General features: G+C 39.4%; 1 protein-coding gene across 1 annotated transcript in view; it reads left to right on the top strand.

Moving 5' to 3' along the window:
* The window catches only part of syn2b (synapsin IIb), a 142876-nt gene that overhangs the window by 71712 nt on the left and 54426 nt on the right, over positions 1-16738 (top strand). The window contains exon 2 of the mRNA XM_041782706.1: positions 14650-14707. Within this exon, the coding sequence (XP_041638640.1) occupies positions 14650-14707 (58 nt within the window). The remainder of the gene's footprint in view (positions 1-14649; positions 14708-16738) is intronic.

Here is a 16738-nt window from a genome sequence, read left to right as displayed (position 1 = left end):
CGCTTAAAGAAGCGAAGCTGTACAGTGCAGCAGATGGGTATAGTTTCTCTGCATAACTGAGTGAGTTTAAAGTAAAAATAGGCCAAAAACACAATGCCGGCGCAATTGTAAACTGTGTCCAAATTTTTTTAAGAATTTTATTTTTCACCCAGAATGCCTCTGTGTTTGGCACTATTTTGCAATGTCAGCTTTGGCCAGCTTCGGTTCAGAGGAAACATCATCAAACGGAGCTAAAACAACACTACGATGAGCGTTTTTTGGCGTGCTGTTTACTGTGGATACGAGGGGATACTTTCATGAGCCAGAGTACACAGAGGAACTTGTACAGATGGAGGCTTTAGTTGAGACTGGTTATCAGGAAAAATCTTGACTTACCTGCTGGGATAGGTGTAAACTGTGAGCCCATGTCAACAAGAACTACTGTTGTCACTTCTTCAGGACATTTCTAATCGAGGATAGCAGCTCACAGACACTTGCAGCCTGCATCTGTCCCCATCCAGAGTTCCTGCCTTACTGACAGCTGGTGTTTTATGGACCTTCTTCAACTTTCTGAAGAGAAATTGGAGAAACTGAAACGGACCAGAAGAGCTGAATAGAAATTTGTAATCTAAGTAGGTTGATGGATGTTGCTTTATTCTTCTAATGGCTGATGGCTAGCCAAGTTATAGTCAGAACAATATATTTACCTTATGAAAACATTGTGTCAGCTGTTGAAGTGGAAATCTGAGCTGAAATAATTAGTTTTAGTCAAGTTATTTCTCGTTTCCTCTGAAGAAGAACCGCAGACCCAAACAGCTGTTCAGATATGCTGAGTTGGAAGAGCATGTAGCTGATGGTGCCAAACACAGAGGCTTTCTGGGTAAAAAACACTTCAAAAATGTTCAATATCATCAGCCTATTTTTACCTAAAATTCATTCAATTAGGCAGAGAAACTGTAACCATCTGCTACACTGTATAGCCTAGCTTCTTCAAGCGCGTCCTGTTTGAAGGGGCAATACTGAATGAAATCAGTGGCAGCTGATGCCTCTACTATCGCCAAGTACCTTATACAACCCAAATTCAAAAATACTGAAATTCCCCTTTAATGTGTGATTCAATTCCCACACCTCCAAATCCCTGATCCCATGGTGTGGTCCCACTAGACATTTCTAAGTGGAGTAAATGGTAAATGGACTTGGGCTTGTATAGCACTTCTCTAATCTTCTGATCACTGAAAGTATGTAAAACACATGCCCATTCACTCCACTTCTACACACAGGAAAAAGTGGCCTCTCTGGTTCATGCTGCACGCTACTCGCAAAGCATTCTCAAGTCACTTGAAATGTTGAACCTTTTCTCCCTCACTATGTAAAATTCAACAAAACAGTGCTTTAATGTTAATAATTACACATTATGGAGAGCATTTTTAAAAGAACAGAGTTCAAAGACAAACTCTGTTCAGTACAAAACCTAGCATTTTACTGACTACACCATGTCTAATTGTACATTTTTGGCAGGAAGTGTATTGTGACTTTCACCCACACGTGCAGGATCACACACAACCTCCTGTGTTGCAGCTAAATAATTCAAGCACATCTTTGTGTCAGGGCAGAAAACATGAGCCAACACCTCTGACATAACACTGCTGTACATGTTCACTCGGTGTATCCAATCACAGTTCTGCTTCTTCTGGCGGATTTTTCTTCACACATGATGTGATCTACACCACGCTCAAACAACCTCAGAGACAGAAGGGCAAACTTCAGAGTAAACTGATTGAAAACCCTTTGTCTTCATTTGAGCTTTGAGTTTGTCAGATGACTGGATGATTTTCTAACATTGTGATGTTTAGTTTGAGCGGAACAAACTATAAGACAAAAACATAAACGCTACTAATGTACACTGGAGCAATAAATTCAGGTTGAGCTAAAGGACAGAAAGGTATGAGAGGACAGAATTTGTCCAGTCTCCTTGCCTCTGAATGCAGAGCCTCTGAGAGTTGTGCTCTTGTGTCATGCAGTCATGACTGTGGAGTTCAGTATCAGTGTTGCTAGGCAAATGCATAAAGCTAACAGGAAGTTTTGTCTTTCCCTGCTGTCCACCCTCCTTGTTTTATTCATTAAGGTTCATAATTTGCTCAACATATTCAAATGCGTTGTCTTCTTGTCAGAAACAAACAAGTGATGTCAGGGCAGATGCTGTCCATCTGTTACCTGTAGAGAAACATCTGCCATAGCACTACAGTCCTTAACCCTTCGACCAGCAATAGTGTAAAACATTTACTCGATTACTGTCTCTGCTCATGTCAGACAACTTTATTTATTTGAGGAGTTACTTTAGTTTTTTATCTCTCCAGGCTGGACAGACATACATGTACAATACACAGAGGCATGTCAGAGACAATAAATCAGTGCATACTGACATACTGTATTGACCGCTTGCAGAGATGTGACTACTATGTCAGTCACTAAAATGGATGGCATTAAGTTTTGACATTAGGCTTCTATGCATTTTAGTTGATAAATACTGTATGATCAAAGTGGAGACTTCATAGCATTAAATGCTGAGCACAAATGTCAGTGACTGCCAGGAGCCGAGTCACCTTAAGGGCACTCACAAAACGACTGAACTGAAAGAGGCATTTCTATGTACATAGGCGGTGCTCATACAAAAGCCTTAATGCCTACATCGCTGCCCATTCAGATACCTCTTTGTTTGGTTTTCATTAAAATGTCAAAATAAGCATCAGACTACACAGAGAGGCATTCACAGACACTCTTCTGTTGTTAAAATCTCATTTGGTTGGAGGTCATATGGTCATGTTTTAAACCGTCACACTGGTGTTTGCCACAGTTGCCTTTGCTCCTGTGGCAGATAACATGTTACCCTGGAATATAGTGTTCGGGCTTCATTAAATGGTTTAAAAGTATCTAATACTGGCATTTTAAGCTTTCTAAGCTTTTTTTTTTTGTAAAATTTGCTCTACACAGATTATAGTGAGGAATCTGTAGACAAGAAAGCTTACAGTGCCTGTAAAAAGTATTCACCCTCTTGGATGCTTTATCCTTTAATTGGCTTTATAAATCAATTATGGTCAATATAACTTTTTTTGACAAAAAAAAAAAACGAACAAAATCCTCTTTAATGTCAAGTAAACTAAATAAAAATATGTAATACGAAATAGGTGACAGCATAAATATTCACCCCCTTCAAGTCAGTATTTAGTAGATGCAACTTTGGCTGCAATCACAGCATTGAGTCCGTGAGGAAAGGTCTCATTCAGGATCTGGACAATAATTTTACTCCACTCTTCTTTGCAAAACTGCTTAAACTCTGTCAGGTTGCCCCCAAATCAGGCGAGAACATGACTCAGCCACTCCAAGACATTCACCTTGTTGCCTTTAAACCATTGCTGTGTAGCTTTCACTGACACACTTTGGGTCATTGCCTTGCTGGAAAATAACTGAATGTTTAGCTGCATTCATTTACCTTTACAAGCCCTCCAGGGCTAGCTGCTGAGACACATCCCCACAGCATGATGCTGCACCCACCATGCTTCACAGTGCGAATGGCGTGTTCGTGGTGATGTGCAATGTGTGGTGTCCGCCAAACATAGTGTCTAGTCTGATGGCCAAAAAGCAACATTTTGGTCTCATCAGAACAAAGAACTTTCTTCCAGTTTACCATGGAGTCTCCCGCATGTCCTTTGGTGAACTCTAGTCAAGGTTTAACCTGAGTTTTCTTCAACAGTGTCTTTCTCTTTGCCACTCTGCCATAAAGCTTTAACTTGTAAAGAAACAAGGCAACAGTTGTATGCAGAGTCTCTCCCATCTCAGCTGCTGAAGCTTGTAACTCCTTCAGAGTAGTCATAGGTGTCTGGGTGGCCTTTCTCACTGGTCTCCTTCCACAATCACTCAGTTTGTGAGAATGGCCGGATAGGCAGATTTCCACATGTGCCATATTCCTTACATTTCTTGATGATACTTGTGCTTTTGAATAACCCTTTCTCTGAGTTGCTTGGAGTGTTCTTTTGTCTCCATGGTGTAATGATAGCCAGGAATATGATTAACCAGTGATTGGACCTACCAGACACAGGTGTTTCATGCTCCTATCACTTGAGACCCATTCACTGCACTCAGGTGATCCCATTTCACTAATGTTTAGACTACTAGCACCAACTGACTGGACCTCTGCTGAATTAGGTCAGTCACTTTAAAGCTTAATATTTATGTAATCACTAACAAATGTGTATTTTTATTTAACTGACATTACTTTGTAAAAATAGGATTTCACTTGGACATTAAAGGGATTTTTAATCATTTTATTTTTGTCAATAAAAGCCAAATTACCGTTGATTGATTCTTGTTCATCGTTATTTTATTCTATGACATGTTTCACTTTAACGTCATAGTCTATCTGATAGATTTAGTCACTAAGAGATTCAGATCAGTATTCTAAAATATTATCAAGGGCATAGAAGCAAGCATGCAAGAAAAATCTACATCTTATATAGGGCATTCTTTATTTTGCAAATGTCCAAATGATGAGTGAGCATTATGAAGTGGACTCATGTATCCCGGGATGATAGTATTAAGTAATTTAACATTGTGTGTTTTTATGCTAATATTGGTGTTCTTTTGATTGTGACCCTCACATATCCGATTATTTTTGTACTGTTGCATTGAAACTTGCAAGACAAAGATTTGTGTATATCTTCCACCCCTGCCTCAGGCCTTCAGTTACAAACATATCCTAAAAAACATAGCTACAGGAAGGTATCGTGCAGTTAAAAAGTTTCCATAGAGACTGAAAATAAACCCTTGGTGTGCAGCCAGCTCAGTCTCCAGCTCCGGTGTTATTCCTTCCACTGTACTCTCATTACCATGTTTCTACAATGTCGTCTGCACCTGCAGCAAAAAACATGCCAGCTCGCCAAATAATTACACAGCCGCTCTCTCCCAGAGTACTGCAGCTGACGGGAGAACTCAAACACTTTGCTGCCCTTTCACCTCAGCAGTCGGAGGCTTGTTGTACACAAATTTTTACTCTACTTTTGGATCTAGTTGTAAAAAGGACAGTGAAGTCTTGTGTTGCCAGATCCACAACACTGTGCCAGGCCAGGAGGGATGGTGAAAAAGCATTGTGGGATTTGGCTTTTGATCCAGTATCTGAATCATAGTTATATAATCACTGTTGTTAAACATGGGAATCTGATATTTTTATTATAATCTAACTTTAAGATCAATTAGCAACTAAAAATACATAGAAACGGTGATATCGAGGGATATAGAGCCACATTCCAGTTAAAACACCACATTTGGGGCACTGGTTTAGCTCAGTTGGTAGAATAGGTGACTACATACCGGCTATAGTCCTGAACACACTGATCACAGGATCTTATCCTGATCCTGGTGCTGTTTTATGCACGTCTTTCCACACTCTATCTATCTCTCTCCATATCTCTAGTCCCTTTTCAGCCTGACCATCCAAAAACCTATATATAAAAACTATAAGTAATCTGACCATTTCTGACTAACATTTCAATTGCTATTAGGAGCAAATACATGGCTTTTGGACAGTAATGTTCGCAACCTAGCTCACATAAATTACAAATGTAGCTACACCTTCTTTATTGTATCAGGGCTGCTTCAGCAAGAGTTTGCAATCTTTGGGGGGGAAGGGGTCTTGTACTGTAAGCCGGTAGCATTTAGCCTCAACGTAGCCATAAAGATACAGTTTAATAAGACCTTGACCACATATATTTAATAAAACAAAAGCAAAGAGCCACACTGAACATGGTTTCACTCTTCTCGCGATCCAATAGTCACTTTTAAGCTATTGTTAGCTAGGAATTAGATGAATGCTAATGTTAGCTGTTATCTGATGGCAGCTAATGGGATGAGAGGAGTCTGGCTGCAGAACGCAGGGGGTGTCCGGAGTGGGACTTTCTTAACTTTTTTAAATGGGATATCAAATATGTTCTTTTCCATCTGACATTTAATTGTCAGCAGTTTGCCAGGCTTTGAGTCCTTGGACACAGCAGTAGCCTACCACTTTACAAGAGCATCTTAGGTTCTTACCCTGAGCATGACATCATAGTGAAATGACTGCCTCGTTGATATTGTGAGCTCCTTGATTTCCTACGCCTTGCTACAGATCTTTCCATCCATTTTAAAAAGCGCGGTAACTCAATCTGCCTTTCACTATCACTCACATCCCAGTAAAACCCATTAAAGATCAGTCGCTCATCCAGCACGGTTCATTTGTATGCATACTTTCCATTAATGTGTCTTTGCATCAAATCGATCAAGTTAACCACAGAGGGGAGAGGAAAAACAGATGGGTGGAAAGTTATTATTATTATGCTGGAGGAGGAAGTGGCCATGAAATATAGCTGTGATAGGATAGAGAAGACAGAGCAATGAGATGAAAAATAAGCTGAAAGTGTGGGAGAGCATGATTAAGATCATATATGTCACATGTATTGTGCTTAAATGTGCCTCAGGCGGTCATTATAGCCTGACTATGGTGTCTGTCCTTGAGAACTGTGAGAATTATATGCAACAGGACTGCATTTATGTCAAAGCCTGAGGAGGATATATCTTTGGGCTTGTATCATCAATGGGACCACTCTTTTGCAATCAAACATCCATGCTCTTGTAATTTTGTGTCTCTCTGACTCAGTGGGGTTGGTTTGATTGAAGGCACCACTGAGTGGCTGTTGCCTAATGGATGATGGTGTTAGCTGCTCAGCGAGCCTGCTTCCAGACATGGATATTGTTGTGTGATGGCGCTGCAGATGTGCAGTCATGTTAGAGGTGTTTCCATTTGAGTAGGCGACACGTGTGGAACAATGTTGTAGTCAATTTTCATTATCATACTCAATCCCCAAACCCTAATTGCCCCCCACACCAGATTTGAAAGACTGTGGTCCTCTCCTAACAGGTCACTATGTTAAAGTAACATGTTAAATCTGACACCAGCATTGTCAGGTTTCCCAAACCTGGTGCATGTATTAATTTGCCCTCTGAGACTGGTGTATAACAAGTAGTGACACAGTTTATAAAAACTTAAAGAACCATCCATGCCTTTGAATTCCCTATAGAAGCTTTTCTAGCAAGCTTGGGTGAGATTCTTGGGTCTTTAAGGAGAGAAATAATACATGAAAACCTCTAGTTATATGCAAAACCAAAATACAACAATTTCCAAGCAGATACTGGACTGTGGATGCTGTACCAAACAGTTTGATATGATATTGACTGATAGCATCTCTAGCATGTATGTAGTTTTATTTCCATAATAACACTTGGCCCAGTCCTTCTTCTTTTAAATATTTCCTTCTATATCATCTTTATATCTCTGTTCCTCTCTTTCTGACTCTAACTTGCATTGATCTGAAAAGGTTTAATTCTGGAGGAGTGTGTGCAGGTCTCAGACTCGCCGTCTCCACTGATCAATAATGAAAGCTGGTTTAGTTCAAATGACCCTGAGCAGAAATGGAGTCAACCGAGATCAGCACAGACCCTTTGTTGGTCAGGTTGTTTTCAGTGGGTTCTCTATTAACTTTTAAAATAATACGTCTGTGACTCCGCATCTGATTTATCCTTTATCATCCACAGTCTCATGGCATGATGCAGTTTATACAGCAAAGCATACAGGTTAGTAGACAGGCGTGGAAGGTAAATATTTCCCTGCAGCTAGTTAGGATGTTATTTACAGGCCTGCTTTGTTATTTTTAGTGTTAAACCTAGATCTCCCATTCTGCCGATGCTTCTCCCAGCTGCAGCTTCTCCAGCTGCAAGCATCATGAAGCAAAGAGACTCTCACACCAGCCTGCCACACTTCAACAGTACTCCCAATTCTGTTTGGATAATAGCTAGAGGTGCTCTTAATCTTAATATCTCCCACACAAAGCGAAGAAAATCAATACATCTGCACCAGTTACTATAGAAACTTAAATAGTTTCCACTTTGTATCACTTAATGGACGATTTTTGGATTTTATTTTGCCTGAAACCTCTCTTTTTAAGTATTCATCGCACATTTTGGTGATGGGTAGAAGTAATTGGCTCCATCTTGACATCTATTAAAGCTTCATAGATTTCATGCTCTCATCGTCTTTATGACTTAATGTGCCTTTGCCTCTGATTGGAATAGAGATTTCATTTTCAGGTAATATCACAGAAAGTAGGGTTTCAAGTTGTTGCACCCTGTGGTAGCTCCACTTCGTGGTGTGCAGTCTTTCATTTCTCATCTTTTAAATAACTTAGTTTACATGTGGACATAGCACATAAATCACCTGTGGGTTCAAAAAGTAGACCCCCTCCACTTTTTTCAATTTTGTTATGATAGAACAATCATTTATCTTCATTTCTCTAATCAGTTTGATGAGAAAATTGTAATTTTTTTCAAGATGCTCTGGTCTGGTGAAACCAAGACTGAATTGTATGGCCTCAATTCTAAATGTTGTGTCTGGAGAAAACCAGGCACCCTTCATCCCCTGCCCAATACCACCCCAACAGTGAAGCATGGTGGTGGCAGCATCATGCTGTGGGGGTGTTTTTCAGCAGCAGGGACTGGGAGACTGGTCAGTGTTGAGGGAAACCTGAGTAAAGTACACAGACATCCTCAATGAAAACCTGTCCCACAATACTCAGGACCTCACACTAGGCTGAAGGTTCCCCTCCCAACATAAAAATAACCTTAAGCATGCAGCCAAGACAACACAGGGGTGGCTTTAGGGCAACTCTGTGAATGTCCTAGAGTGGCTCAACTAAAGTCAGGACTTGAACCCTATCGAACTTTGCTGGAGAGACATGAAAATTCAATTACTGGTCCCCATCCAACCTGACTGAGCTTGAGAGGATTTGTGAAGAATTGCGGAAAATCTACCAGTCTAGGTGTTCAAAACTTGTTGCAGCATATTAAAAAAGACTCACAGCTGTAAATACTGCTTCAACTAAGTACTGAGAAGGGTCCAACTGCCAGTTTATTGTCTGTTGAAGAGAGGGGTATTACAGTGTTATGGGGGGCTCTTGGGTGGCTGAGAATAATCACGGGCCATCATAAGTAAGCAGCACAAACCAGGGCTGAGATACAGCAAGAGAGCGGCAGCTTCAGTCACAGCTCACGCTTCCTAATGTAGCAGTCTTGAAAGTAAGTTTGAGCATTTCATGTCTGCCGCAGTTAGCCATGGTGATCACCATGGAAAGACATTTCCATTTACAAAGGGTATCAGGTACAGATTCCTCTAGCTTTGAAAACTGTTGGAAATATTTCACATAATGTAAAAATGCATCTAAAAAAGTTATATAACCGAGAAACAGTCAAATTGAGAGCGAAAATTTGATGTAGGCCTGTAGTACCTTTAAATTTCAAAAATCTAACTTCATTGAAGTTAGATATTTAAGGTCTTAACTCTTTGATAAGGCACCACACATGCCTTGAGTGAAGAAATCATTGCTGACTTGCAGTCTTTGATGCTTTAACTCTCTTATTATCAGACACCAGTGGGCGCTTGAAATTGAGTACAGCAAACTATAAAGACGACCTGTCAGCGATGATATATAACTGCAACAATAATGGTTGTTTTCTTTAGTCTAACAGGACTAAAATCTATAGCTATATTAGCTGCTCAGTGAAGCTGTAAATCACATTACAAGCTGGGAAACCAAAGTGGTATGGTGTGGGAGAAGAGAGCAGAGCAGCGCTGTGGGTGTTATTTGGGGAGCTCTAAGGGGGGCTGGATTGTTTACAGCAGGGGCTTATGATTTTTGACACAACAAACAATTACAAATTAAATGGTTGTAGCAAAACAAGATTCAATTATGCACAGAATATAATTAAAATGTACTGAACACACAAGGCAAGCACAGTTCATTCTGTACAACAAGAAGTAGCTGATCAAATGGATTCATAAAACAAGTTTGAGAACATGAACAATCACTGCAAGTCATCATTGATTTACAGGCTTTGAATAATAATATCTGAAGCACTGATTAGAGCTGAATATGAACATGTTCACCATGATTGTTGTAGGTTTGTGTTGGCATGCTGCCACAGTGCTGCTTTGCTTGATACAGAGTAAAGTGGTGAACATGGTTCTGTGTTTCAAGTGTAAATAAATGCTCCTCTGTTGTCTGAAGCTAATCAAATAAGAAAATAAATACTTGTGGTGTCTTACATTGTTGTGTCTTACATTGTTGTACAGTGAGCAGAAGTTATCTAGACTGGGGACAAAAGGGGAACACGTTGTATGAGGGCCTAAAGTGAGAATGGCCCATGATAATACTAGAATAAAGTTATAAGGGAGGAAACATCAGAGAATTTACATTTTTTTTGTTATAGCTCAGCTAAGAAGAATACTCATATGCTGATTAGGGTTGTAATATTACTGTTATATTTTTAAGTTTTACAAAATTATTCACTGCAGATTAATGGTGCAACAGTACGGAAAAATTTCGGTATTGGTTTTGATGTCATGGTACGTTTTTGATACTGTAATTAAAGTGAATAAAAATCAGAATTCTTTCTTTTTATTTTATTAAATTGTATTAAAATACATTTAGATTGTTAATAATGCTGCAACCTCCTTCCAAAAGGTCTTTAATGAAGAAGGATATTAATAAATAAATGCATTTTTTAATTACTAGGTTATTTGAATTGATATATTGACATATTTATACCCATTCTTGAAACACTAAAATTTCTCGGCCAAGTTGAACACATCATCATACAACCGTAAGTTATCTTGTTAAGTATGCTAATTAACATCTATCCTGCTGATTTCAACACAGATTTCAGCACTGGATTACTTTTTAACTAATGGGACCTACTACAAAGTTTGAGAGAACTTTTTACAGCCCATCTTGGCAGATAAAGAGGTTAGAGCCATGTGAAATCTGAGGATAACTTTACCTTTGGTGAAGCTGCAGACATGATGGAGTCCCCTCTTCCCCTCCTCTGAGGCTGAAGCTTGAAGGTAGAGTTAATTTAATTCACAGGTCCAGAACACCAGCGCTATAATAAAAAGATCTAAAATCACAGAAAATTCATAACTTTTGTCATGAATTTAGACTTTTTGTTATTCCTTCTCATTACAGTGACGTTCTTGTTTGAGAGGTGCCTTTGATCCGCTGGATGATGTGCTGTCAGCAATACACCTGCTGAATAATGTCAGCACTACTGTTGTTGTCTTTGTCCACTGTTGTATTTCACTTGGAAACAAAGTGCTCCTAAACAGGACACTTTAATCTGGGAATATTCAGGCTGTTGCTGTTGTTTGCTGTGGTTGTATGGTTGCCAGGACAGTGTGACAGTGAGTTGCGCTCTGGTTTCCTTCCACATGTATCCGTTCGGTACATGTCGATACCGTACCGAGAGGCTCGTACCGAATGAGTACAGAACAAATACACGTACCTTTACATCCCTACTGCAGATCTTATCAGTATATTATAAATATCAGAATGCTTTTGACTAACATGGGATGTGACATAGTAAAATGTCATGGTGTGGTGCAACATGATTGTACATTACAATACTGTCAGTACAGTATGATACAGTATGACTATGGTGCATTGCATTTTGTTGTATTTGCCTGTCTTTTGTGTGTTGTGTTTCTTTGGGATGCAGTACAATGTAGTGTAAAACAATGTAGTGAACTGCATTACAAATTCACACAACAAGATAAGATGGGGTCAGGTTCAGAACAGCGTGCTGCAGGGTGACACGATACACTACACTATGATACGATGATACAATATGGTTAAATAAAGTACGATATATTTTTGTGCATTCCAAGGCAGTGCAGTGTAGTACAAAAATAATACGTAACTATAGGATACTATACAATGCATTGCAATATGATGGTAGACAATACCATTCGATACAGTGTGACACTATGACACAGTATTGTTTAACAGGGTGCACTACATTTTGTTCCATTGGGATGCAGAGCAGTGTACAATGATACAATATGATATGATACGATATTATTTGTTATGATATGACACACTATGATCGAGCATAGTTAAATAGAGTGAGCTATGTAGTGTTATATTTGGATGCAGTGTGGTACGATGTGACATGATACAACATACTGAGATACAATATGGTTAAATAGGGTGTGCAACATAGTGTCACAATGGGATGCAGTGCAGTGTAGTATGGCACAATACAAAACTATATGATGATGTACGTTGTGTTGCATTGCATTATGATACAACTTTGTAGAATGGTGTGGGGTTTAGTGCAGTACAGTGTGGTGCAATATGATATGATTAGTTATGATGCCCTACAATGTCATGGTAGATGTATTTGACATTGACTCCAGTGCAGCACATTTAGCTGTCACATCAATGCTACTTACAAATAAAAGCTTTTAACATTTCAAAAGAGAGAACACTGACGACCAAGTCCATATGGCACAATGTGGGTTGCCCAGATTGTAAGTTCTGACATAAACATGATAAATAAAACTGTTAAGAACAACATGAAACCTTTGCACAACCCCTTCAGAATTAAGAATGTCTTTATAGTGTTAATGGTGTGGGTATAATTGCTTTACCAACCCATTCAAAGTTAAGAATCGTGTTTGCAGCTTGTTCTGCTGCCCCCTGGTGGCAAAAAAACAACAAGAAGGCAGTTTTAAAGGTCACTTATTTTACCTCTTTAAGACAAAATTATATAGGCCTCAGATGTCCCCAAAACATGCCTGTGAAATTTGTTGCTGAAAAGATACTCCAGTATTGGATTTTTGCATGTCTAAAAAAACCCCTCTGTTTCAGCCCTTCTCTGTCTGTGGCTTTAAATATTAATGAGCTGTCTGACTCCACCCCTGACTCCGCCCCTCTCTGGAAATGTATGTGGCTTTATGGGTGAGGGCCAACTGACCCTGGAGGCGGTGCTAACTCTCCACATGACATCATGAGGGGAAAATCTGACAATGGCTTTTTTCAGCACACTTTTTTTGAAAGGTTGGGGGGGGGGTCTGATTCTTGGGGGGTTGTCGACAGGCCAGAGCCACATATTTTTGCTAGAAAAGCCTGAAAAGTGTATTTTGCATAATATGTGACCATTAAGAAATCAACAACTTTTTTCTATGCCAGAAAATTGAAAAACAGTAGCTGTATTTTGTTCTTCCTGTAAGACACATCCATCAGTAACTCACTTCCAGCTCTGTTCGAAGGACATGATGTTTATTGCTTTCTGGCGGCTACATGATGCTGTTTGGAGGAATTAAATAAGAAGGCTACATCTGCAGGCTCTCTGCCTAACAACATAATTGTCCATTACTGCGTTGGTCTGACATCCCATGTCTTTGCCTATTGCTCTGTACTGTGCAGTGCAGATACTGAATATGGAGCCTATTTAGACCCCTTCAAAGGGATTAGACATTGTTGATTTCACAATCCTTTAGGGAAGGCAAAAGTAACTTTTGAATTAACGCTGCTGGGAATTAGTTTTATTTTCTTCAGAGGATGATGAGTTTTCAATATGTGCTGTTTTATTGCAATAAAACAGCCATACAGGTGTCACTGATTGATGTTTGTGTGACATCCCAGCAGCAAAGAAGAGTGTTCAAGCGTCTCCTAGTACTGAAAACACTCACAATAATAGAATTGCCCTTTCTAGCAGCACTGAAGAAGGAAATACAGCTGTAATTCTAAGGCCACTAATTTTGCTGTCGTGGTTATTGATTGTTGGAAGTTATGGCATCCTGCCCTCAGTGTTTCTGAGTGTTTCAGTGTGTGATCCTAATGAGCCACACTAACAAGCCAAATGGCTCCATCTTGCACTATCAGAGGTCCTGTGAGGTTATATGGAAGAACTCTGACATACATTTTTTTATCTAATTGTCAACAAGAGGAACCATGAGTGCAAATGAGATTGGATTTAGCATCGGTGCATGTTTTGGCACGGTGTTTGGTTGGGGATTAATGGTTCTAATGGAGGATTTAAAACCTGCTGATGAGACAGAAGTTGTGGAAAAATGGTAAATAAGAGGGAAACATGAGTCTTTAAGGCTGTAAAGATATTTTGTTTATTCATGCTCTTGGTTATTGCTTTATTTATCTTCAAGTATGTGCAAAGATGGTGGACAGAGGCTAAAAACCATCTGCGCTCCATTTATGGTGTTATGTAAAATGAGATGTCCTATGTATTTTGTTTGTTTGTGTGCTGGCTGGCAGCTTCACTGTCTTTGTCTGCTCTCCATCTGCCTGCTCACTATGTATGTGTGTGTGTGTACTTGTAATTTGTGTGTACATCACTGCAGAGCAAGTGGCAGCAAAGATATTAAGAAGTCAACATCGAAAGGCCCTGTTATTGGATACATTCATCACTGGGACTCCAAGACAGTGTTTAATATTGCAGCAGAGTTGCTGCTTTACCCTGATTTTAATGTCACCATGCATGGAAATGAAACTAATTACACTTTGGGTTCAGCTTCACTAATCTGTGTTGAAGGTTTTCAAAAAGCTCATTATGATAAACATCCTGCAACAGATTAAAAAGTCCAACTCAGGGAGGTTTTTTTTTCACACACAGCATGAGGAGGCATCCATTTTCTTTCCCTGAATTATCCCAGAGGGAGTGTGATGTCCAGTAGAGGGCGGCAGAGACAACTGAGACTGTGAAACTGAAGCTCTTTTCTCTTCTCCTTTCGTACAGGGCCAAAGTGTTTCGGGGAAAGAAGGTCCTCGGAGACTACGACATCAAAGTGGAGCAGGTATCATATTGATTTTATGCGACTACAACACTCTTGAGTCTCTTGTTAAAGGTTTAGGGGCTTAGTAAGGAGATTAAAGTTAAGTGACACCATATTTATGTTTGATATGGAAATGCAAAAGCTCACACTGATTCCCTGGCACATTTTCAATGAAACACAGGACTATTTAAGACTCTTTAAGAGTCACTCCCTCTGGTTATACAGCAAGTTAGAAGTTACTTGAAAGAACTTGGCAGGGTAAAACTTAACCACAACTATTGGAGAGACTGCCACGTGGTAAATCATTCTCTCTTTGATGCTCCTCTTTACCTTATATAGGGTTTTGGTGCCAATACCCAACTATGAGTACTCCTACTCATAAAAACTGCAGATACTGTACTCGAAGAGGTGGATAAAGTACCACTCTACTGCACTCAAGTAAAAGTGCAGTTAGAGTAGAATACTGGTTTATAAGTCTATTCAAGTAAAAGTATCTCATTTAAAGTTTACATCAAGTACTGAGTAACTACTAGGAGTTTACAGTACAACATGATCTTTATTGGCAAAAACACAAGAGAGCAGATCTCCAACCAGGTTGTTCAAGTAAAGTCGCATCACTATAATAATAATATAATACACCGCAAATTTTACAGTGTTAATTGAACGCATATAGACTTAACTATCTTTGGCAAGTTGGGTCTCTTCAGACAAGAAGATAGCAGAGAGTCAACCTTAAAGCAAGGAAATCATACTGCTAAAAAAAATGCACTGTGCACCTTGTAGGTGCTCCTAAAGTTATGGGTGGGAATTCTAACTCAGTTGATAACTTCACTAATGGTGCAAATGTGTCTCACATCAAAAACAATGATCCACAAGAAACATGACCAGAAGAACCACAGACAACATCCAAACACAGCTAAACACATACATGCATACATAATGAGCACACACAAATATATCTTTACACTCTGCCGAAGTGCATGATGGTTAAAGACCCTGTAAAGTGAAAATTAATCTGTATTTAGGTTTGTTGTATGACAGCTCACTGTGTTATGAGCCTCCAGGTCAAATTTCAGTCAGATGAAACATCTCTAAGTTTATAAAATTAAGCTTCAAAATCACGAAAAATGAGGCAGTAAAATCTGCTCCAGGATGGTGTGGGCGTGTCTGTTAACGAGCTGAAGCCACGCCCACTCAGGAGATATAAGATCCTCTCAAATTGAAAAAATGCTACAATCTAAATTGAGGAAAGCACTCCTGCCACTTGTCTGTCTCTTGGCCTTTTTTTTTTACTTTAGAAGAAGAGACAAAGTCTGTTTTTTGGCTCATATCTCTGTTATGATGCTTTAAATCAGTGTTACTCAAGCAAAGAGCTAAACTGTTGAAAAATACCTTTGCAAGTGCCACAATCTAAGAGTTGAAAAGTGGCAAAAAACGGGTTAAAGTAGCACTAAGAATTCATTAAGGGTGGCAAAAATGGGTGACACCTTTTCATGAAATGGCAAAAACTGAGAGATAAGTGGTAAAAATGGGTGAGAAGTGACACAATTAAGTAAAGAGTGACAAAAATGGTCCAAAAGGGGCATAAAAGTGTCAAAAAAGTGTCAAAAATGTGGTAAAAAAATGAGTGAAAAGTGACCGAAATGGGCAAAAAGCAGCACAAAGGTGGGAATACAAACAAACTGATAAAAGTGACTTGCAATGGATAATTTCTGAGGTCAAAGTTTACCTTTTTTGAGGATTTCTGGGGGAATAATATTTCAGATTATGACATAAAAGAGCCACAAATCATCACAAAAGAGCCACATGTGGCTCTAGAGCCGCACGTTGAGTATCACTGCTTTAAATGAACCATAGACCACTGTGGCTGATAGATTTGGCAAATTTACCTCATAATGAACAAAAAACAGCATTTAACTGACTGTTAACTTTCAATAAAGGCAGTGACATCAGCTAACAACAGACTGGACTGAGATGAACTGCTCTGTGGTTTTAGATTGTAGTGTTAGAGGGGCGCGGTCATTCCCTACTGTGGCTTCATGACAGCATGAG

The sequence above is a fragment of the Cheilinus undulatus genome, linkage group 3 (assembly GCF_018320785.1).
Source record: "Cheilinus undulatus linkage group 3, ASM1832078v1, whole genome shotgun sequence".
In the NCBI taxonomy this organism is placed as follows: Eukaryota; Metazoa; Chordata; class Actinopteri; order Labriformes; family Labridae; genus Cheilinus; species Cheilinus undulatus.
This window is presented reverse-complemented; position numbering and strand designations above follow the sequence as displayed.